Source organism: Pongo pygmaeus, chromosome 2, assembly GCF_028885625.2.
Source record: "Pongo pygmaeus isolate AG05252 chromosome 2, NHGRI_mPonPyg2-v2.0_pri, whole genome shotgun sequence".
Classification (NCBI taxonomy): Eukaryota; Metazoa; Chordata; class Mammalia; order Primates; family Hominidae; genus Pongo; species Pongo pygmaeus.
In genome coordinates this window covers 32,378,291-32,401,143 of record NC_085930.1, presented here as the reverse complement: position 1 = coordinate 32,401,143, position 22,853 = coordinate 32,378,291, and the positions used below count along the sequence as shown (strand labels likewise).

At 39.1% G+C, this 22,853-nt stretch overlaps 2 protein-coding genes across 3 annotated transcripts in view; one reads left to right on the top strand and one right to left on the bottom strand.

Moving 5' to 3' along the window:
* Positions 1 to 22,853, bottom strand: part of CMSS1 (cms1 ribosomal small subunit homolog) — a 370,501-nt gene that overhangs the window by 330,297 nt on the left and 17,351 nt on the right. The gene's annotated exons all lie outside the window — the stretch shown is intronic.
* LOC134737565 (filamin A-interacting protein 1-like) overlaps positions 1 to 22,853 on the top strand; it is a 50,053-nt gene that overhangs the window by 18,494 nt on the left and 8,706 nt on the right. The window contains exon 2 of the mRNA XM_054482984.2: positions 6,896 to 9,671. Within this exon, the coding sequence (XP_054338959.2) occupies positions 7,011 to 9,671 (2,661 nt within the window). The 5' untranslated portion in view covers positions 6,896 to 7,010. The remainder of the gene's footprint in view (positions 1 to 6,895; positions 9,672 to 22,853) is intronic.

Genomic DNA, 22,853 nt, shown 5'->3' with positions numbered 1-22,853 from the left:
TGAATTGTGCTGGAACTATCTCCTTTTTCTTTCCTAATAGCCTATAAACACTTTGAGAACAGGATCCTCTAGCCTCTGTTCATCTCAGGATAGCCTTAGTACTAATGACTGTCTTTGTTGTTTGTAAATTAAATGAATAAAAGTCTTGCCATATTCATAACATCAGAAACATTAAATTCAAGATTTACATAGTGAACATAGTGAAAAATCGGCTTCCTTAAAGTGACAGATGAGAAGCTAAGCTGACTCTGAAGTTATTCTCTATTTACTGGCTGATTTCTGAAACTAATAGAAACAATACAGTACCATTAATGGCTTGTGGAATTCGTTTTATTGCTTGATGATCACCCTAAGTTTATTTCTATGGACCAAGCATCTGAAAAACTGCAAAACAATCTGTGAAAACAGAAACATAATTGATGTTTTAGGGTGGTCAGATTATAGATATTTCCTTTCTACTGTCACTGCTGTTGATACAATGTTGCTTATGTAATAAACAAACATATTTGTCCAGTAGATCTCTGGACTCTGAGGAGAACATAAAATAGTCACTCCTTTGTTAGCAGAGTTAATAAAGCCAAAGGAGACTGATGGGCTAGGATGTGGACGTTTACCACCTAACCCTGTTCTCCTCAAACAAGCAAGCGCATACAGTTCTAATGCAGAGATCTGAAGAAAGGAGAGAAGGACCTGTTCCAACAGTCTTGATTCTTTCTAGAGGCTCTGTAGCTATGAAGTAGAGAAAATAATGTTCTTGGAGAACACTGATGGGAAACCCACTCATATCTCATTTTCTTAAATGCCTAAAAACATGTACATGGTAAATATTAGAGCATCCTCTTAAAAAGTGAATAAAACTACTTAGGACAGTGCTACAGTATTTTTCACAAAAGGGAGTATTTGTTCATTCTTTCATTTATTCAAAAAAACATTCATGTGGTTCCCTCTACATGTAAGTGCTTTGTGGTAGACACTGTAGGACACACAAATGAATCAGACACTGACACTCATCCTGTTCTCAAGAAGTCTATATTTTAGTAGGGTTGACTGTAATGTACAAAAAATAAGATAAAATCAAAAGTGGTAAGAATTATAATATAAGTTATTATGGGTATGACTGGTGTTATAGCATTTAGATATACCATGTGTTTCATATGTGTATTATATGATGCATTATTACTAATACTCAGTGTCTCACAGAGGAGATAAAATATAGGCACACATCTGTGCTGACATATGTGTCTGCAAATAAAAACTGAAAAAACCCTCTAAGTGTATCATTTGTAATGAAGAACCAGAATTATGGTTAGTACCAAAGAATACTGAAGATGACAGATGTGATGTTTTTGAAAAAACAAGGAACTGGTATTGCACATAATAATAGTGATAAACCACAGTAAGTTATGACAATTCTGAGCCGTAATAGAAACTCTAACAGAAAGCTGTAATAAGATACTGCTTTAAGCCAGTTTGGATTTAATTACCTCACTTTTGTGTCCATAAAACCAGCTTCCACAACCCATTTTTATTGGAGCGGATTCACTGAATGTTCCTATAATGCTGTGGTGTCAGTACTAGAACATGAATATGAGTACTCCAAGACAGTAGTCTTTAAACTGGGGTACATGTACCCCTGAGGGTACATAAAGACTTTCTATGGGTACAGGCATGTAGAGATTTAAGGGATCAACGTCTACGTCCACTATTCATACATACACTCTTTGTGTTCTATGAGTTCTCCTTTTCCAACAACACTTTCAAAACAAACTTCTTAGCAAACTCTTATCAAGTGCATCTTCCTGGGTTGGAAACCCTTCTGGGGCATCAGACAAAGGTACAAATATAGAAAGCCTTAATCCTGAGAGTCCTATGAGGACAAAGCAGAGCAGAGCAGAGCAGCAAGAGCAGCAGCAACAGGTTCAGAACCAAACAATGGATGGAGCAGTGCCTTGTTTCTTCAGCTGAGGACAATGCAGGGCAAGTCCTCATGCCTTATCTTTTAGAAATGAGATGGGTACCAGAGGGATATGTATTTACACATTTCGTTAGGTTGAAAAATGAAGTCAGACTTTTCCTGAATGACTGGTTTGGCTGTCCGATTTGTTAATGAGGACTTTTACATTAGATGGCAAATGTTAAAATATATCCTTTTACAACTATTTAAACATTGAATGAAAAAATCTAGATGCCAGTTAAAAATGTGAAAAGGAGTACTTAGTTTTTCAACATTCTTTTGGCAGATATAAGAACAAACATTTAAAAACCCCTGCTCTGAGAGATACACACTTTTAAAAAAGAATACAAATGCAATGTTAAGTAAGATTTTTTAAGTTGATAGTTCTCCATTCAGAGTGTTCTTGATAAAAATCCTTGTGTGTGGACCAGCCCTATGCAATGGTTTGTGTTCTTTGCAATATAATGTGGGGAAATTGCACAGGCTCTGCTCCTTCTTGACCTTTCTGAGCCTCAATTTTCACAGCTATAAAATGGAGATAATCCTAAACCCTGTAAATTTATCATGAGAATTAGAACTGACAGATGTACAGACTCAGCTCAGTGCTTGGCAACACATCACTGGCACTAAGTAAAGAATGGCAGCTATTATATATATATTTTAGTCTTTGTGCTGTGTGAGAAAAACCACAAATTGGAACTAAAATCATTTAGCGCTCTCTTTGCATGAAAATGTAGCTACTGACCCACCAACTATGGTATGCATTTTGAGTCATTTTGTTCCCCAGAAATGTGGACAGATTTTAGTTAATTTAGCCATATTCTCTCACCTGATATCTTCTTTGAAAAAAATGGGTGGTCACGTAGGTCAGGAATACAGGCTGTGGTACTGCAGACTGGGTATAAATCAATAACGAACAACAATTGGCAGAGTTAATATTCAAACAGTATCCCATTTCTAGGAAACATCTGACATGTAAATGGTAAAGCCTTGTTACCCACAGTCAGTCTAAGGGCCAGCAGACTTGACATCATCTGGGAGTTTGTTATAATGCAAATTGTGAGGCCCACCCCAGACCTACTGAATTGGAGTCTGCAGTTTAACAAGATTCCTATGTGATTCAAATGCATTTTACACTGTAAGAAGCACTGGTAAAGAATAGGCCACTAGCAGGGAAGATAAAATCACCAGGTGTACATGTAATTCAGGTGGGAGCTCTCAGTTGCACCTGTTTAATTAAAGCTGAGTAAGGCAAAACGATGGAGTCTAACTTCTACTGACAGACTGACATACACACATGCCACAAACATACACATGCACAGATCAGTAGTTCTCAATTGGAGGTGACTGCCCCCCAGGAGACATTTGGCAATGTCTGGAAACATTTTTAATTCACAACAAAGGGAAGCTGCTAAACATCTTGTAGTGCACAAGATGATCTCCACAATGAACAAATTATCTGGCCCCAAATATCAACAATGCTGAAGATGGAGAAACCCTGGCATAGAATATCCCTGTACAAAGGCACATAAACTGGAACTATTAATGGAAAAAGGAGTCATAATTTGACTACACAGCTCTTAGGGAATGAATTTTAGATCTGCACCTCAAGGTCTATGCTACTTTGAAGATCATAAAAACCCTGGTTAAAAGCAATCAAAATCATTGATCTGCTTTGGCTAGCAAACCGAGAGTTCATGATAACCTGCATTAGCATATAATGCAAGTATCAATGCTAAATCCTATAATATGCAAAGAAAAATAATGGAGACAGAAAATTAAGTTACTGTGTTGTCTAAAGTCCATTCCTACTCAAAGTAGGAAGCAGGCTTAGGAGGCTCAACTCCACACCCTCCTCACCCTATACTTTCTTCAAGACCAAAAACTAGCCTCAAACTTCAACCTTCAAATGCTCCTGGATACAAGGCAAGAAATAATGATTTAGGGTGGACCATTCATCACTATCAGAAGTGCTAATTCCTTCAAATTCAGTAGCATAACCAGCTTTCTTTCCCTCTCTCACACACATGTACAACCACACAATGTGTAACAGCATTACACGCATGCAACTGGCTCTGAAAAGATTCCATCAAGGCCTCCTGCTCTCAGTTCTCACTGGTTCCTTGTCCTGAGCTCCCAAGTTGATGGTTATGGGTATAGTTTTTTCTGCATATAAATTCTTGTTTACCTTCCCGACAGGCTTTACCAGACTAGACAGCTGACTGTCCTACAGTGCGCTCATGAGAGCGGCCCAAGGAAATAGCACGTTATTGGAAAACAAGTAGTAAGGAAATGCTTAAAGAAAATGCATTCAAATAATCAGCTAGAGCTTGGAGAACAGATGGGGATGCCAACTAATTTACAAAAATCATGAAAAAGATGCTTATGTTTGCATCATGCTGAAAAATATGCAACATGCTCCAAGCTGAAAAATATGCATCATGCCTGCTCCAAATACACTGAACAAAATGGAAGCAACTGAATTTTTTTCTAAACCTTTTTTGCAGGTTACTGCACTGCACTCACTAATCACCATTCCCTTTTAACACTCTTTTAATTATACTGCAAAACAATCTTCCCTCCCTTATATCCTAAGAAAACACACCCCCTTCTTATAAAAATAAAATAGCATATGCTATAATTTAGTAAGTTGAAAATAAATATTTAAAAGTTTTTGTGAAACTGTTCTCTAATAAAACTGTTAAGAACTGTGGTGTAGAGAGGGGAAAAATATTTCACTGTAATTATGCTCAAGGCATTGTCAAAACCATTAAATCGAATGAATTCTAATGCTAAAGCAGGAGAAAGAAGCACTTTGCCAAAGTTTTTTTAACTATTTCACCACTAAAGCAGTTTACCCATGGACTCTGCCACTGGGTTGAGATGTCCCATGACCATTCCAGAAGCTGCTATGCTTATCTTTTCAGGCTCTCATGTGTCTCAAATAGGGATGGGGCATGGCCAGAAACCATGGGCAAGCCTTTTGCCAAGACCTTGGATGAGATCATCATCAACCACACCCCAGCACCCTGCCTAGCATCTTCTGAATTTTACAAGCCACAGCCCTTGGGCCAGCCTCCTGTTAAGTTCTCAAAACAGAAAAAACTAAGAGTGGATTCCCATAAAAAAGATGCAGAATTCTTATACAATTATTTTCAACATGTTCCTCCTATGTAATGTAATTACAGAAAAGAGCAGATTAGAATCTCAAAAAGAAGGACTCAATTTCCAAGACGACGACCCTAAATTAGTTTCCTTTTAAAATGCTCTATCAGCTGGCACAGTGGCTCACACCTGTTATCCCAGCATTTTGGGAGGCCGAGGCAGGTGGATCATGAGGTCAGGAAATTGAGACCATCCTGGCCAACATGGTGAAACCCTGTCTCTACTAAAAATACAAAAATTAGCTGGGCATGGTGGTGCGTGCCTATGATCCCAGCTACTTGGGAGGCTGAGACAGGAGAATTGCGTGAACCAGGGAGTCAGAAGTTGCAGTGAGCCAAGATCGCCCCACTGCACTCCAGCCTGGCGACAGAGTGAGACTCCATTTCAAAAAATAAAATAAAATAAAATAAAAAGTTCTCTCAAATCCTTACACAACTTTCAAAAAGTAAGTTCTGTGATAAGGATGATAGACATGCATTTGATAATTAACTCATTCCGAATAGAAAAGATACATTAAAGTATTATGAGTTCTCTATACCTATCAGAATGTAAGTAGTCATAACTTCATCCATGACAAGTCCTTTGGTTCAATTCCTCAGGGATTCCATTCTATTTTAGCTTCTGTATAACAGTACTGCAAAGCTGTAATTACATCCTCTATAATCAGCCCATTCGCAGTATAATTGAGAGTGCCACAAATTTAAAACTTTGACCTCACTACTGAGGTGGAAGAGATAGTTTATACTACATGTAAAATACCCTCCTGTTATGCTGACAAATTTAAAACATAAAAGAAGAAAATAGCATGTCATAGTAGTTGTCATTTAAGAGGGAATCATTATGTTCCTGATAACAGAGTTTCTCTTCTGTCATGTCTAGCATCAGACTCTCATCAATAAGCACTTTCCTACCAAACCGCATGCTCTTCTCAAATGTTATGAAAACACCAAACCCATACAGATGTCTCTCAATTCTCCTCATTTAATTGCTATCCACTATGAGGATAAGATATATGTGAAGTGGTTCCTAGAATAATGTGCTAGTGCAAACCAAGTTTTAACTGGCACAGAGGTCTATCAGTGAAGTGCATAACTTCTAAGCAATGTGACTAAATTTTTTCTTAACTAAGAATCAAGGAGTTGAACATCAAACATTAATGCACCACATACTTTGGTTCAAGCAAACCATTTGATAAATATAATAACCATATTAATAAAGACAGCAGCAACAACTAATACCAAATGCTTACCATGTGCCAGGACAATGAGAATCAGATGAATTACCGCATTTAATTTTCATAAAAAGCCCCTGAAGTAAATAAAATTATTGCCCCCATTTTTCTTATGAGGAAATTGAGGCTCAGAGATGTTAAATAACTGCCCAGATCAATTAGTTGGTAAGAATAGGGTTGGCCTTGAAGCCAGGTCTAACTGCATCATCTCAAGCTTGTGCCTATTTTCATAGCCTTCAGGCCAGACTGCCTACTAATTATATGTTACCCAGGCAATTTAAACTAAATATTCTTGCCTTACTCTTTTACTAAGGCTCCTGGTAAAATGCAGCTGTTACTGATCAATGGTAGTCAAATAAAAAAGCAAGATAACTGTTTATCAAGATTTTCCTCCGTCATCAAATTCAGGAACTCTTTTGCATATTGCATATGAACTGACACAGCTCATATAATTACATAATTTCTAAATTACATATACATTTAAGTACATTTGATGAGTTACTAAAACATCAATCACAAAATAAAATGCACTTTACATTTTTCAGATTAAAGAAGCTAATTGATCAAGAAATCAAGTCTCAGGAGGAGAAGGAGCAAGAAAAGGAGAAAAGGGTCACCACCCTGAAAGAGGAGCTGACCAAGCTGAAGTCTTTTGCTTTGATGGTGGTGGATGAACAACAAAGGCTGACGGCACAGCTCACCCTTCAAAGACAGAAAATCCAAGAGCTGACCACAAATGCAAAGGAAACACATACCAAACTAGCCCTTGCTGAAGCCAGAGTTCAGGAGGAAGAGCAGAAGGCAACCAGACTAGAGAAGGAACTCCAAACACAGACCACAAAGTTTCACCAGGACCAAGACACAATTATGGCGAAGCTCACCAATGAGGACAGTCAAAATCGCCAGCTTCAACAAAAGCTGGCAGCACTCAGCCGGCAGATTGATGAGTTAGAAGAGACAAACAGGTCTTTACGAAAAGCAGAAGAGGAGCTGCAAGATATAAAAGAAAAAATCAGTAAGGGAGAATATGGAAATGCTGGTATCATGGCTGAAGTGGAAGAGCTCAGGAAACGTGTGCTAGATATGGAAGGGAAAGATGAAGAGCTCATAAAAATGGAGGAGCAGTGCAGAGATCTCAATAAGAGGCTTGAAAGGGAGACACTACAGAGTAAAGACTTTAAACTAGAGGTTGAAAAACTCAGTAAAAGAATTATGGCTCTGGAAAAGTTAGAAGATGCTTTCAACAAAAGCAAACAAGAATGCTACTCTCTGAAATGCAATTTAGAAAAAGAAAGGATGACCACAAAGCAGTTGTCTCAAGAACTGGAGAGTTTAAAAGTAAGGATCAAAGAGCTAGAAGCCATTGAAAGTCGGCTAGAAAAGACAGAATTCACTCTAAAAGAGGATTTAACTAAACTGAAAACATTAACTGTGATGTTTGTAGATGAACGGAAAACAATGAGTGAAAAATTAAAGAAAACTGAAGATAAATTACAAGCTGCTGCTTCTCAGCTTCAAGTGGAGCAAAATAAAGTAACAACAGTTACTGAGAAGTTAATTGAGGAAACTAAAAGGGCGCTCAAGTCCAAAACCGATGTAGAAGAAAAGATGTACAGCGTAACCAAGGAGAGAGATGATTTAAAAAACAAATTGAAAGCGGAAGAAGAGAAAGGAAATGATCTCCTGTCAAGAGTTAATATGTTGAAAAATAGGCTTCAGTCATTGGAAGCAATTGAGAAAGATTTCCTAAAAAACAAATTAAATCAAGACTCTGGGAAATCCACAACAGCATTACACCAAGAAAACAATAAGATTAAGGAGCTCTCTCAAGAAGTGGAAAGACTGAAACTGAAGCTAAAGGACATGAAAGCCATTGAGGATGACCTCATGAAAACAGAAGATGAATATGAGACTCTAGAACGAAGGTATGCTAATGAACGAGACAAAGCTCAATTTTTATCTAAAGAGCTGGAACATGTTAAAATGGAACTTGCTAAGTACAAGTTAGCAGAAAAGACAGAGACCAGCCATGAACAATCGCTTTTCAAAAGGCTTCAAGAAGAAGAAGCTAAGTCAGGGCACCTCTCAAGAGAAGTGGATGCATTAAAAGAGAAAATTCATGAATACATGGCAACTGAAGACCTAATATGTCACCTCCAGGGAGATCACTCAGTCCTGCAAAAAAAACTAAATCAACAAGAAAACAGGAACAGAGATTTAGGAAGAGAGATTGAAAACCTCACTAAGGAGTTAGAGAGGTACCGGCATTTCAGTAAGAGCCTCAGGCCTAGTCTCAATGGAAGAAGAATTTCCGATCCTCAAGTATTTTCTAAAGAAGTTCAGACAGAAGCAGTAGACAATGAACCACCTGATTACAAGAGCCTCATTCCTCTGGAACGTGCCGTCATCAATGGTCAGTTATATGAGGAGAGTGAGGATCAAGACGAGGACCCTAATGATGAGGGATCTGTGCTGTCCTTCAAATGCAGCCAGTCTACTCCACGTCCTGTTAACAGAAAGCTATGGATTCCCTGGATGAAATCCAAGGAGGGCCATCCTCAGAATGGAAAAATACAAACTAAACCCAATGCCAGCTTTGTGCAACCTGGAGATCTAGTCCTAAGCCACACACCTGGGCAGCCACTTCATATAAAGGTTACTCCAGACCATGTGCAAAACACAGCCACTCTTGAAATCACAAGTCCGACCACAGAGAATCCTCACTCTTACACGAGTACTGCAGTGATACCGAACTGTGGCACGCCAAAGCAAAGGATAACCATCCTCCAAAACGCCTCCATAACACCAGTAAAGTCCAAAACCTCTACCGAAGACCTCATGAATTTAGAACAAGGCATGTCCCCAATTACCATGGCAACCTTTGCCAGAGCACAGACCCCAGAGTCTTGTGGTTCTCTAACTCCAGAAAGGACAATGTCCCCTATTCAGGTTTTGGCCGTGACTGGTTCAGCTAGCTCTCCTGAGCAGGGACGCTCCCCAGAACCAATAGAAATCAGTGCCAAGCATGCGATATTCAGAGTCTCCCCGGACCGGCAGTCATCATGGCAGTTTCAGCGTTCAAACAGTAATAGCTCAAGTGTGATAACTACTGAGGATAATAAAATCCACATTCACTTAGGAAGTCCTTACATGCAAGCTGTAGCCAGCCCTGTGAGACCTGCCAGCCCTTCAGCACCACTGCAGGATAACCGAACTCAAGGCTTAATTAACGGGGCACTAAACAAAACAACCAATAAAGTCACCAGCAGTATTACTATCACACCAACAGCCACACCTCTTCCTCGACAATCACAAATTACAGTAAGTAATATATATAACTGACCATGCTCACCCTCATCCAGTCCATACTGATATTTTTGCAAGGAACTCAATCCTTTTTTAATCATCCCTCCATATCCCCCAAGACTGACTGAACTTGTACTTTGGGAAGGTTTGTGCATGAACTATACAAGAGTATCTGAAACTAACTGTTGCCTGCATAGTCATATCGAGTGTGCACTTACTGTATATCTTTTCATTTACATACTTGTATGGAAAATATTTAGTCTGCACTTGTATAAATACATCCTTATGTATTTCATTTTCCATAACTCACTTTAATTTGATGGCAACTTGTCTTGGTGAAATACTTTAACATTATAAAACAGTAAATAATTTGTTATTTTTACCATTGCTTGCTGAATTTTCTTTTGGTCATTCTGTGTTATATTTCTGCATGTACAATAGAATTTTGTCTTTTGCTTACAGTCTCTATTAATTCTTCCTTAAAAACAAACAGGACCTATGTCCCATTTATGGTCAACTTCTAATCACATATTAGAGGAGAGAAAAGTGGTTCAAATAAATAAAAATTACATCTCTTTGATTTAAAAGTGAACTATAAGATCTTTCAGAAGCAAACATAACTTCATGCTTGGGATGTATTTCAGTATCTCTAGAGCCCAGCACAGTGTTTAGACTACATTAGGAACTTAAATGTTTATAATAATGAAATAAAATACTACCGAATAATTTTGGTTTTCGTGAGCACATAGAAGCAGATGATAAAATTAGAAAGCTCTGACATGTGATAGGAAGCCAGAGAAAGTACATTTGGAAATATAGTTACATTGACAATCAAGAGTTGACTGTATTTCTACCAGAGATCAAAACTCCCACAGAACATATATGTCTACAACCAAATCTGGAACCAGCCACTGTGACATAAACTCTTGAACACTCTACTTCAAAGAAAAAAAAAAAAAAAAAAAGAAAATGTCATTCTTGCTTCTTTTTCCTATGGGGTTCCCAAAACAGTTTGAATTACTTAATGTAGGTGCTACCTACCCTGCTCATAAGGGGCCTGCATGCAGAAGCTTACAGTTTTTTTTTTTTGTTTTAACCTCTTATAGTTTTTTTTAAACAAGCAAATAAAAGCCAAAGATAGTTATGAACATAAGCTATAGAAAAGGCATATTAAAAAAATACAGTATGTTAGTTGAAAGAAGTAATATAGTGCGAATTTCTTCTGTGATTATTATGCCATTTACAATATAGATGAGAATAACTCAGCCAAATCCTCCTAGAAATTCTGGTATCTGCCACATGGGACTCCCTGGGGATAATCCATACTTCTGAGCAGAGAACAACAGCTTTCAGGGAACATTTTAAATTACAAGTATGGTCCCCAAGTCACATTCCAAAAAGACGATTTCAGACAAAGTAGCTTATTGCCATTTCCCTTTTTCTAATCTCATAATTGTTAATTTAGTGTGGTTAATTTTATTGCCAGTTATTGATTTTAAATACAATTCATTTAGACATCCAGGCAAACTGTGAAGATCTTTAAGAGTAAAAGGAGGCTTTCACAATTATCCTCCTTTCCCCTGCAAAATCAATTTCATGATAGTAAAGCGAGGATTTGTTGACAGAAACACTTCCATGGTGACGAACTGCAACACCAACGCTATGGGCTTGCATCATCATTAAATAAATTTGGATGAAAGCTGAGGCTGCTGATGAATGAGAAAGCTTCTGTTTAAACACATTTATCTTAGGAATCAACAGTGACCCAACTGTATTACAAAATACTTGATGGTCTAAATGTTTATTAAAACTGTTTTTAAGTCACCTTGGGCCAGAGCTCTAGAAGGAATGGCAAACTTAATTTTAGCTCTTTCAAAAACAGACAATGATAATGCTGCTGCTTCATGAGATCTTTTTCTAGTTACTGAGAGTGGGTACATGTAATATTTTGGAAGGCATCGATCAACTGATCATAAAATTATGAACAATGGAAATCAGAATTTAAGAACAAAGTCTTCCCAACTTTGTCACATAATGGCATAAACAAAACACATGCTTGGGTGGCACTGGGGGAAACAGATAAAGAGGCAGAGATAACCAGCCAAGGGATTCCCATCACCCCAGGTTCCTTTTGGCTGTCCCAAGTGCTGGTGGGGGATGGGGGGAGGGAAGAAATCCATTCTTGGCATACTTGTAACTAATTGAGTTTGGGAGCCAAATTTGGGCTATTCATCAGCCCACCCATTTTGAAAGGATTCAGTTTCTTATGTGAGCTACACAAATTCTCTATAATAAAGTTAACACCATAAGTCTTGTGTTCTATTATGATATTGCACAAATTCTCATTTAATCATTTGTTCCAGATTTTAACTATATAGAGGCTTCCTAAGTAGTTAATCTAACATAACTGGAAATTTACCAAACCTTCAAAGAATACCCCTTTTTTAGAATTACCTCTACTGGGAGGATTCCTTCAGTATAATTTGTATCAGCATCAAAATAAATTTTAGGAGACAGATTAATAACCTGTAGATTATTACAAGTGTTACTAAAGTCCATAAAGGCAGCATAATTTCTGCAAAACATCTTTTTTTCTATAGAATTACACCTAAAATGACACACTGTAGATTTCTGGCCTTTAATTTTGAAAAGATTTCTTATTTTTTTTTGTGTGCGTGTGAGAGAGGAGAGAGAGAAAGAGATTGGCAGATTACAGAACTTCCTTTTTCATTGACATATAATCATAGAACTCCCCCAAAAACCAGGAAGGAAAGAGAAAGTGACACTGGAAAATCTTCAGAAATCTTCATATGAAATATGTGGGGGTGGAGGGTTGTATTCTTTGGTCCGTGAGGGCTCACAAAACATAGACTGTTTTTTCGTCTCTCTGAAAAACTCATACCATTCTTTCATTGGTCTAAGTCCTCGCTTCAGAACGAAGTTTCATTTTACTCACATTCCCACTATCTCTTTAACTCTTTAAAAGGTAGAATCCTATCACAGATTCGAATGATTTTATCATGTTTTTTCTATTTAAAAGCAATGGCAAAACTTTCCCCAGGAGGATGCCGCTGCTCTCTAGGGGCACTGACAAAAATAAAATTGTCATCCTTACTAGAAGGACATTGTGCATTACTACACTTGAATCTGTACACATAAGAAAGAATCTTGATACTTGTTCAATCAAGATCATGATAAAATTACATACACTCTTTGTAGGGTCTCCACAACTATATTTTACAATGCTAAGACATTAGGCTTGGGGTCTTCATGACACCCGTTTTATTAGTCCATTTTTATACTGCTATAAAGAATACCTGAGACTGGGTAATTTATCAAGAAGAAAGGTCTTATTGACTCACAGTTCCTCATGGCTGGGGGAGGCCTCAGGAAACTTACAATCATGGCAGGAGGCAAAGAAAAGCCAAGGCACATCTCACCTGGCAGCAAGAGAGCGAGGGAGTACACAGGGGAAACTGCCACTTTTAAACCCTCAGGTCTCATGAGGACTCCCTCAGTATCACAAGAACAGCAGGGGAAACCGCCCCACAATCCAACCACCTCCCACCAGGTCCTTACCTCAACAAATGGGGATTTCAGTTAGGAGATTTGGGTGAGGACACAGAGCTAAACCACATAACCCATAAAGGATAAACTTAGGGGAGCTGTGTGATGGTCATAGAAGGGATATTTTATCAAAAATGTTTAGACATTTGTAGTCTAAGGATTCTATGGTCTTTACTGGTTGAAGTAAGACTCCCAATAAAAACAGTTTAGTAGCTTCTTTGATTCTGAATATTTACAAAGTGAGTCTCCTTTGAAATATGTTAGACAAAGGCAGGGAAAGACCTTTAAATTAACCAACACTCTAGCTTTTTCTTATATCCTGGTTTCTGTTATTGTTAAGATTTTTTTTCTCCAAATAATCATTTTGCTTTGTAATCCCAAGAGAAAAGATAGTCAGGCAAAAATGCATGCCCCAAAACTCTTATAGATCAGCGTGTCTCAAAGTAAAATCCAAGATACCTGTGTGAGAATCCCCTGATATTAAGTTCCACTCAGAGCTATCCAATCAGAACCTCTGGGGGCGTAGGGCCCAGAAAGCTGCATTTTAACAAACTCTTCTGCTGGTTAATTGTGCCCTAAAATGGTACTTCAAATTTTGATCTTTTTCTGGGCTAGCAATATGCTGTAAGATACTCTCTCCCAGTGCTGGGTAGTGGCAGTGAGCCACAGCTCCCAGTCAGCCACACAATCATGAGGGTAAACAACCGATACTGTACAGCAGCAGTTCCCAATTTGGCACAAAGGACTGTTTTCATGGAAGACAATTTTTCCATGGGCTGGGGGTTGGGGGGATGGTTTTGGGATGAAACTGTCCACTCAGATCATTAGGCATTAGCTAGATTCTCATAAGGAGTGCTCAGCCTAGATCCCTCGCATGTGCAGTTCACAATAGGGTTCGTGCTCCTATGCGAATCTAATGCCACTGCTGATCTGACAGGAGGCAGAGCTCAGGCAGTAAGGCTCGCTTGCGTGCCACTCACCTTCTGCGTGCCGCTCGGCTCCTAACAAGCCATGGACTGCTACCAGTCCGTGGCCCAGGGTTTAGGGGCCCCTGCTCTACAGTGTGCTGTGTTGCTAGACAATTTTGCCCAATTGTAGATTTATGTAAGTGTTCTCTGAGCATGTTTAAGGTGGGCTAGGCTAAGCCACAATATTCAGTAGGTTAGATGTATTAAACATATTTTCAACTTTTAATATTTTCAACTCACAGTGGGTTTATGTGGTTTTAACCCCATCATAAGTCAAAAAGCACCTGTATTGACAAGCACTGGCAAATGTATTCTGACCATAGTCCCTCTCTTTAAATTACACCTGTCCTAGGAAATGTGGCTATTCTACCCTCTAGTGGCTGGCATGACAAACAGAAGGTTTATTCTCCACGTTTTCTTTTTATTTAAAAGGAAAGCTCAATAAAACTTCCATTTTACTGGGTGGGAAGATTCCCAGTTTTATAACTGTAGCAAAGCATAGATGCCTAAATCTCTGGCTGAGCTGAAGCAGGCTGTCTGACACCTACAAGGGCTGTTTCTCTCTCAATCCCAGGCCCTCAACTTAAATCTGTAGCATTTCTTGGGAAGGGTCCAGAACACACATTAAATAAGGCAGTTAGATGAACCAAAACAAAGGACTCCATTCAACTTATGGCACAGTGAAGCAAATACAAGAAAGAGCAAGGAAGACAAGTAGTTTACTAAAGTTCTCAAACCTTAAACCCCATTTAAATTCATTTTACTTAAACATCAAGCCCTTTCCTTTCCAGCAGATGGACCCTTTCCATTCCTCAAGGTACATCAAGAAGGGTAAAGCTTTTGGGCAGTCAATATATCAGAGCAGGCATCCCCCAAAGGCAACGCTGTAGGGTAAGGAATCTTGAGGGAGTCTAGCGAGTTAACTGGCCAACACCTCTAAGTACTTCATAATTTGATAATGAATTAACACCATTTACATGGGAGCACTTACAAATCTGTCAACATTCCATCAGGTACCAGGTTTTATACTTAGAATGCTGCCATAAAAATGTATTCAGGAATAACCTTTGGCATTACAGTCAGCCATCCCAGGGATAATCACTTTTATTTGTGGCATCTTTTAAAATTTCATTGTCAAAATTGTTGATCAAGAGAAATAAAACTTATTATTTGAGGCAATATTTTGAAAAACTGAAACTAGTTTTCTTATTTTAGTGAGTTCTTCTTCCTCCTCATAGCCAAATGGTCCTGGTATGATATTTGAGGGGTTACCTGAGACCATCTTTTTTTTTTTTTTTTCCTCTGTTTTAATTTATTTATTTCAATAAGGTTTTTGGGGAACAAGTGGAGTTTGGTTACATGAATAAGTTCTTTAGTGGTGATTTCTGAGATTCTGGTGCAACCATCACTCGAGCAGTGTACACTGTACCCAATGTGTAGTCTTTTACCCCTCACACCCCTCCCACTCTTTCCCCTGAGTTCCCAGAGTCCACTGTATCATTCTTATGCCTCTGTGTCCTCATAGCTTAGCTCCTGCTTATGAGTGAGAACATACAATGTTTGGTTTTCCATTCCTGAGTTACTTCACTTAGAACAATGGTCTCCAATTCCATCCAGGTTGCTACGAATGCCATTATTTCGTTCCTTTTCATGGCCGAGTAGTATTCCATGATGTACATATACCACATTTTCTTTATCTGCTCGTTGACTGATGGACATTTGAGCTGGTTCCATATTTTTGCAATTGCGAATTGTGCTGCCATAAACACACATATGCAAGTATCTTTTTCATATAATGACTTCTTTTCCTCTGGGTAGATACCCAGGAGTGGGATTGCTGGATCAAATGATAGATCTACTTTAAGTTCTTTAAGGAATCTCCACACTGTTTTCCATGCTCATACTAGTTTACATTCTCACCAACAGTGTAAAAGTGTTCCCCTTTCACCACATCCACACCAACATCTATTATTTTTAAATTTTGTTGATTATGGCCATTCTTGCAGGAGTAAGGTGGTATTGCACTGTGGTTTTGATTTGCATTTCCCTGATAATTAGTGATGTTGAGCATTTTTTTATATGTGTGTTTGCCATTTGTATATCTTCTTTTGAGAATTGTCTATTCATGTCCTTAGCCCATTTTTATGATGGGATTGTGCCTCTGTTTTGTTCAGCTCTTTAAAGGCTAACCATATTTGGACAACTACAATACACAAATATAAGCCCTACAGACCTACAAAGCCTACCTCGTCCTCAGCTATTCCTGAGGCTTTTGGATAGGTGGAGGTGAGGTTACTAATGAACATTCATGCCTGTGGTGGTTACAAGCTAATACAGAGGGAATTGAGACTTCCGAGACAGGACCTTTTAGAAAAGTCTAAACAATAGAGGGAGTTATCTGCTGTTCTGGCAAAAGGCAAAGGTGGTTGGTTATCTAGATTCTTTTTCTGCCACAGGCACAGTAGAAATGGAAAGCTCCAGTTTATCTGAAAACTCTAGTTTATAATGTGATATATTTGAGAGAAACAAAGGTACAATGTATTAACACAAATATAATTGTTCAAATGTGTATATACTCTGGACTAATCTGTCAATCAAGTGAGTGGAAACAATCCTTATGCAACCAAACTTGTGTCTCAGTGACATGCACAGTGTCTTAGTATGCAATATGTTTTCTTCAAAGCATCACATGTACACAATTGATCAATCCACTGATCATGACACATTAAACTGTGTACCTCTTACTTGCCACTGGGGCAGATATTATGGAGATGAAAGATTCACTGCCCTTGAAGAGCTTATTAACCTGGGCAAAGAAATGAAATTAGAAACAAGAGTATCAGACAACATTTAATCAAGGGGAAACTGTCAATCTCTACCAATAAACTGGAGATTAAGGAAGACTACAGTAGATTAACAAAGCCTCAGTTAAGTGAAGTGATTGGGGGAAGGAGAACTGGAGGCAGGCAAATAGATCAGGTTCTAGTTTATGCCATTTCTAGTCAGCTGTGAGGCCCTGGAGAAGTCATTTAACCTTTGTGAAATAAGCGAATTGAACTTGGTGATCTTTAAGATCACATCTGGTTCTAACTTCCAATGACTTCTAAATTTGAAGTCTTGCCACCCTCCTTAAATCATTTAAAATTCCTTTTGGGAAATAAAGTTGGCGCATAGATAAGCCAACAACCTGCATGAGTTTTTTTCCTCCAGAAATTAAACTTCTTCCTCATTTTTTCACTTATAGATGTCAAAACTACTAGATGTTTCCTTCTCTAAGATTCTATGAATGGGCTGGGCATGGTAGCTCATGCCTGTAATCCAGCACTTTGGGAGGCCAAGGCGGGCAGATCATGAGGTCAGGAGTTCAAGACCAGCCTGGCCAAGATGGTGAAACCTCGTCTCTACTAAAAATATAAAAATTAGCCGGGCATGGTGGCGGGCACCTGTAATCCCAGCTACTTGTGAGGCTGAGGCAGGAGAATCGCTTCAACCCGGGAGGCAGAGGTCGCAGTGATCTGAGATTGCGCCACTGCATTCCAGCCTGGGCGACAGAGCAAGACTCTGTCTCAAAAAAAAAAAAAAAAAAAGATTCTACGAATTAATTTCTTTTACCCCTAATCCTATCAGCTTTTTCTCCCCATTAGAGCATTCTTTCAACATTAGGACTATTAATGGTTTTGGCCTGGTAACTCTTTGTTGTGGGGAAGGAAGAGGTGTTCATGCACTGTATAATGTTTAGGAGCATCCATGGCTTCTACTTACACACCATGTAGCATCCCCCAACTGTGATAATAATGTCTCCAGACATGGCTAAATATTCCCTGGAGGGCAAAATCGCCCTCTGGTTAAAAATCACCACATTAAAGAGATGGACCAAGTGACTCTATAAGCCAGTTCTACTCTTATGTAACACTGTGGGAAAAATCTGACAACTCATATGAAAACTCTTATGTCTGGTGTCTAGAGATGAGAACTTTGAATCTGACTAAACATAAGCCTCAAAGCAACTTTAAAAACCTATACTGAAGAGTTTTGTTGAATAATTGTTTCCACTTACTTGACAGACTGGCCCAGAGCATGTTCATACTTGAATATTTATATTTGTATTGTTATAGTATTTTGTACTTCTCTCTCTTTCAAAGATACTTGAATTCTAAACTAGAATTTTCAGGTCAACTAGAGCTTTCCATTTTTTCATGGACCCTTGGGGGAAATAGAGTCTAGAAACCAACCACCTTGGCTTTAAATGGAGTCAGGGGAGAAGGGAATTGGTTTTCAGCAGGAATCCCAAGAATTGAAGAGATAACTCTCTACTGTTTAGACTTTTCTAAAAGGTCCTCTCCGAGAAGCTGCAATTCCCTCTGTATTATTAGCTTATAACCACCACAGGCATGAATGTCTTCTATTAGGATACAGGCTTCCTTCATTCCTCAACCAATCACCTACAAGAATGAACCAACAAATATTTATGAAGCACACAATATTGCTCATTGTTGTGCCAGGCAGCTATGCAGATGTTAAAGTTTGGAATAAAAGGTGGGAGTTAAGGGGTAGCTTAAAAGGTAACTAAGAGCTCAACACAGAGAAGGAACTATATAGACAGTAAGTACTACAGGAATTTAGAGGAAGAGCAGGTTACTTTCAAGTGGGATTTGGGGATCAGGCTTCAGAAACAGATGAGAATTGAGCAGGGGATAGAGGATGGGGAGGACTAGGATATAGAGAAAAAAGAAAGGTGCTCCAAAGAGGTGCCCACAAGGTAAAGGTGTGGGGGCAGGCAGGAGGGCAGATAATCAACATTCAAGGAACAGTGAGCACTGCAATGTGGATGAAGTTGAGACGGTTGGGGCAGGGTAAGGCTTAAAGGGCACAGACCTGTTGATTGTGAAGAACCATGAATACAGCACTAGGGAGTCTCTGTGTCTTCACAGAAAGTTTCTGCATAGTGAGGTAACATATCATAAAAGAGAGGGCAAAAAACAAATCCATTATATAATATTATTTTATTTTACAACAACCTTAGAAAGTGGGTATTATGACAACTTTAGGGATAAGTAGATTAAAACTCTGACACATAAGGAAGGCTTTTCCAGGTCATTCTGTTAGTATGTCATAAAACTGAGGCGTGAAAACAGGTCTGATTCTTTTGCCCCATTCTCTTCCATGGCAACACACTGAGTTGCAAGGGGTTTTAAATTCATTATAAGTTGAATTTGATCCTTTCCACTATCTGGTGACACACAGGTTGTCTAATGTTACCTCCTTGTGCTCCACCTCACAAATCTGCCACTTCAGCCAGAACACTCAGAATGTCCCTAAACATATGCAGGGCTTTCCCCTTTCTCCTCCCCACTTCTCTACATGGACACAATTTTCATCTCTTGTCAAGTGAAGTAAGACCCACACTGAAGGGTCTGTATCAATGCTCGCCTCTTCTGAAACCTTCCATGATCACCATAGCCAATAGTGATTTGCCTCTCCTTCCAACTCCACCTGCTTCCCTGAAGCCACTGTTAGGGTGACAAGAGATAATGAATGTGAGAAGCCAAGCCCCACACAAATGGGCAGGCACGGGGAAGACTGACCTGGGATAGGAGATGTGAGAAAGCAAGTCCAAAGAGAAGCTCATGTTCTCATTAGGAGACTGTTCTCAGAACACAAAAGGTGCAGTCAGTGTCCACTTTATCCTAAGGCAAGATTCTATAAGCAAAGGGCACAAATGCCAAGCATGAAGAATGAGCTTGGACAGGCAATCAGTATGTGCAGAGCAGGAGGTACCTGATTAGCCTCAGAGATGACGGGATAGAAAAGCATCAGAAGTGAGTGAAAATGATTCATGGAAGGAGCATCACAACCATGCACATCTGTGCTTATAAGTAGGTGGCTGCCTTGACAGTCATGATAATGACCCAAGACTTTCAGAAAAGGCAATCAAGGGATCAAGGTCCAGCCACTATAAAGACAAGCACCACCAACTTAGGCCACATTTGGTGTGATTCTGCCTTTGCAGAAACAGAAAATTTTCCCAGATGGTACACTCTAAATCTGGATTTCTGTTTCTCAAGGAACACTGTAACTTAATAAGACTGGCACTCCCAAAATCATTTTTTAGAAATAATCACTATGTATCTTCCAAGGTCAGAAGGAGAAGTGTTAGGGTTCAACCTTGTCAGTCTCCAAATTCAGGAGTACAAAACTGCAAACCAAGGAAGCACCCCAAGCAAAAACTGCCACTGCAAAGGAAAGTTGTCAAGTTGGCTCCTATGTCTCCCCTCACAATACAATAATCTGCATCAACACAGACACTCTTCAAACAACTCAAAGTAATTCCTCAAAAATGCATTATTATCCTTTACAATTAGTGGTTTGGCTGGGTTTTTTTTCTCTCTTCTCTTTAAGTAGAAAAAGCTATTCTTTTTCTATTCTTATGCCTTTTCATGGTGTTCTTGCCTGAATTCACTGTGCCTGAGATCAGTCACTTTTGAAGCCTCAGAAAACCACTGTTTTATAAAAATAGGAGCTAACTAAAAACTGCAAGAGGTCCTCAAAAGTTCCATAACACAAGAGGCAGATAGTTATTCCTTTAGGGCAACAGGCAGGGAATCAGTGAGTAGGGATCATGCTGAGAAGAACAGCTCTCATAGTAATTTATATAAGCAGCCCATTTATTTCATATGAAATTTTCTGATTATAAGAGTATGTATTAATTACAGAAACTGAAAAATATAAATGCTTCTGAGGCTGCTGATTATAGCTTCTAAGGACAATGAGAAGGCTAGGGAGAACAATGGACGATTATTACTATTTTTTAAGGCCAAACCTATCAAATATGGTCCTATTCCAGGTTTTTCTCAGACTGCCAATGAGGAAGGAAATATGCTTTAGGGAGGCTATCCTGTCCTTACTGCATGGCTCTGTGCCACGAAGTGGCAAACCCTTCTGAGAGTACAAGTTTATGTAATCTGTCTGCTTGGTTCAGACACAATGGCTGAGGGGCCAGCCAGGTTACTGGAAGAGAGGCGCAGGATTTCCTTTCCCCTAGCAAGCCAATCACTCCCTGGATAATGGTTCAATCACTATGTACTGTTCAAGTATTGGGAATAAATGCCTCCTTAGGTTGCTGTTCTCAGAACCAGTCACATTCTTATCATTAAGATAGAGTGGCCTTGTGCAGAGGATGTGGGCACATGGTAGGGTCCCACAAAATTCATCTCAGGCTCTGGGAAAGGGATGTAGAAGTACCTATGGTGGGAGAAGAAAAGAGCGGCAGTTGAGTGGGAATTACATTTTTCTCTCTGGCTGTCTCAGGCACTTGAATAGTATCAACAATTTCTCTACCACGATCCTCAAAGCAACATCTCCAAAATTTCAACTCTACCAAACAGTTCCACATGGAAGGCCCAACTATACACTTCAAACTTAGCATGTGCCCATAACCCAATATACTATTTTTCTTGAACTGCTCTTTGTCTCGCCTCTATTGATGGTCCATCACCTTCCCCGCTGCTCAGGTTCAACATCTGTGAACTATTCTCCACTTCTCTGCTCATCCTCCACTCTGTCATATTATTTCTTTCTCTGTCCTCCCCACTTATTTGTACTACTACTCTCCAAGCCCAGACTTTAGGACAGATGGTACTGTAAGATAGTTAATCTACTACACTTAAATCCTCACCTCTATAATCCAGCCTTAAATACCATTCTGATCACGGCAATTCTCTAGCCTCCGAGAAAACAGCACTTAAAATTACTTAGCGCCCAAAGTCCAAACCTTCTACCATGGCCTTCATCTTTCGTTTCATCTCCCTTTGAAACTCTGGACATACCCCCACATCTTCACCAGGACACCATACTAACTATCCTCCCACATACTACTGGGCCTTCTTACCTTTGATCATGCTGTTTGTAGGGCTGAAATACTCTTCTTCCTTTGTTCCTCATAATAAAATCCTACTCATCCCTCATGTGTCACTTCCTCTGGAAAACCTTCCTTACCTTTTAGTTTTCCACTGAGTTTCCAAAACTGCTGTCTGTAATTCTATTATTGCACGTCATTCTGCCTCATAATTATTTGTTACCCCTCCTATGCTATCATCTCAAAAGCAAGAATCAGCTATCATTTATTTTTGAACTCCTTATATCAATGTTTCTTAAAATGCAGTCATTGACTACCTTCATCAGAATCACATATGACTTTGCAGAGTTTCACAATCCCAGACCCATTAATTCCCACTGCAGGGATTCTGCATCCTAACAGGCTCTCTGGGCATATAAAATTTAAGAACCATGGTCCTATACTACCCAGGACTTAAATAGTGCTCATAGTAGGTGCTCAACAAAAGCTCATATGGCTAATAAGGCACCTGGTAGCCATAGCTGGCCTGCATTTGTTCTTTTCACAGAATCACAGAATGTCAAGGCCAAAGGACTTTACAGGTGATCTAAAAGAACTACTGCATTTTTCAAACAAAAGACATGAAAACAGGAAAGAACAGATAATGTCTCCAGGTGAACTCTAAAAAAGATTCACAAGGACCAGACAAAGTAGCATAAGGAGGATAAAGGACATGTGAGGGGGCCTTTTCTGGGTCAAAGGTGGTTAGAAGTATAGCCCAGGAATCAGTGCTGCTTATTCAGCTGCCTTAACTCCTACCCTTGGCAA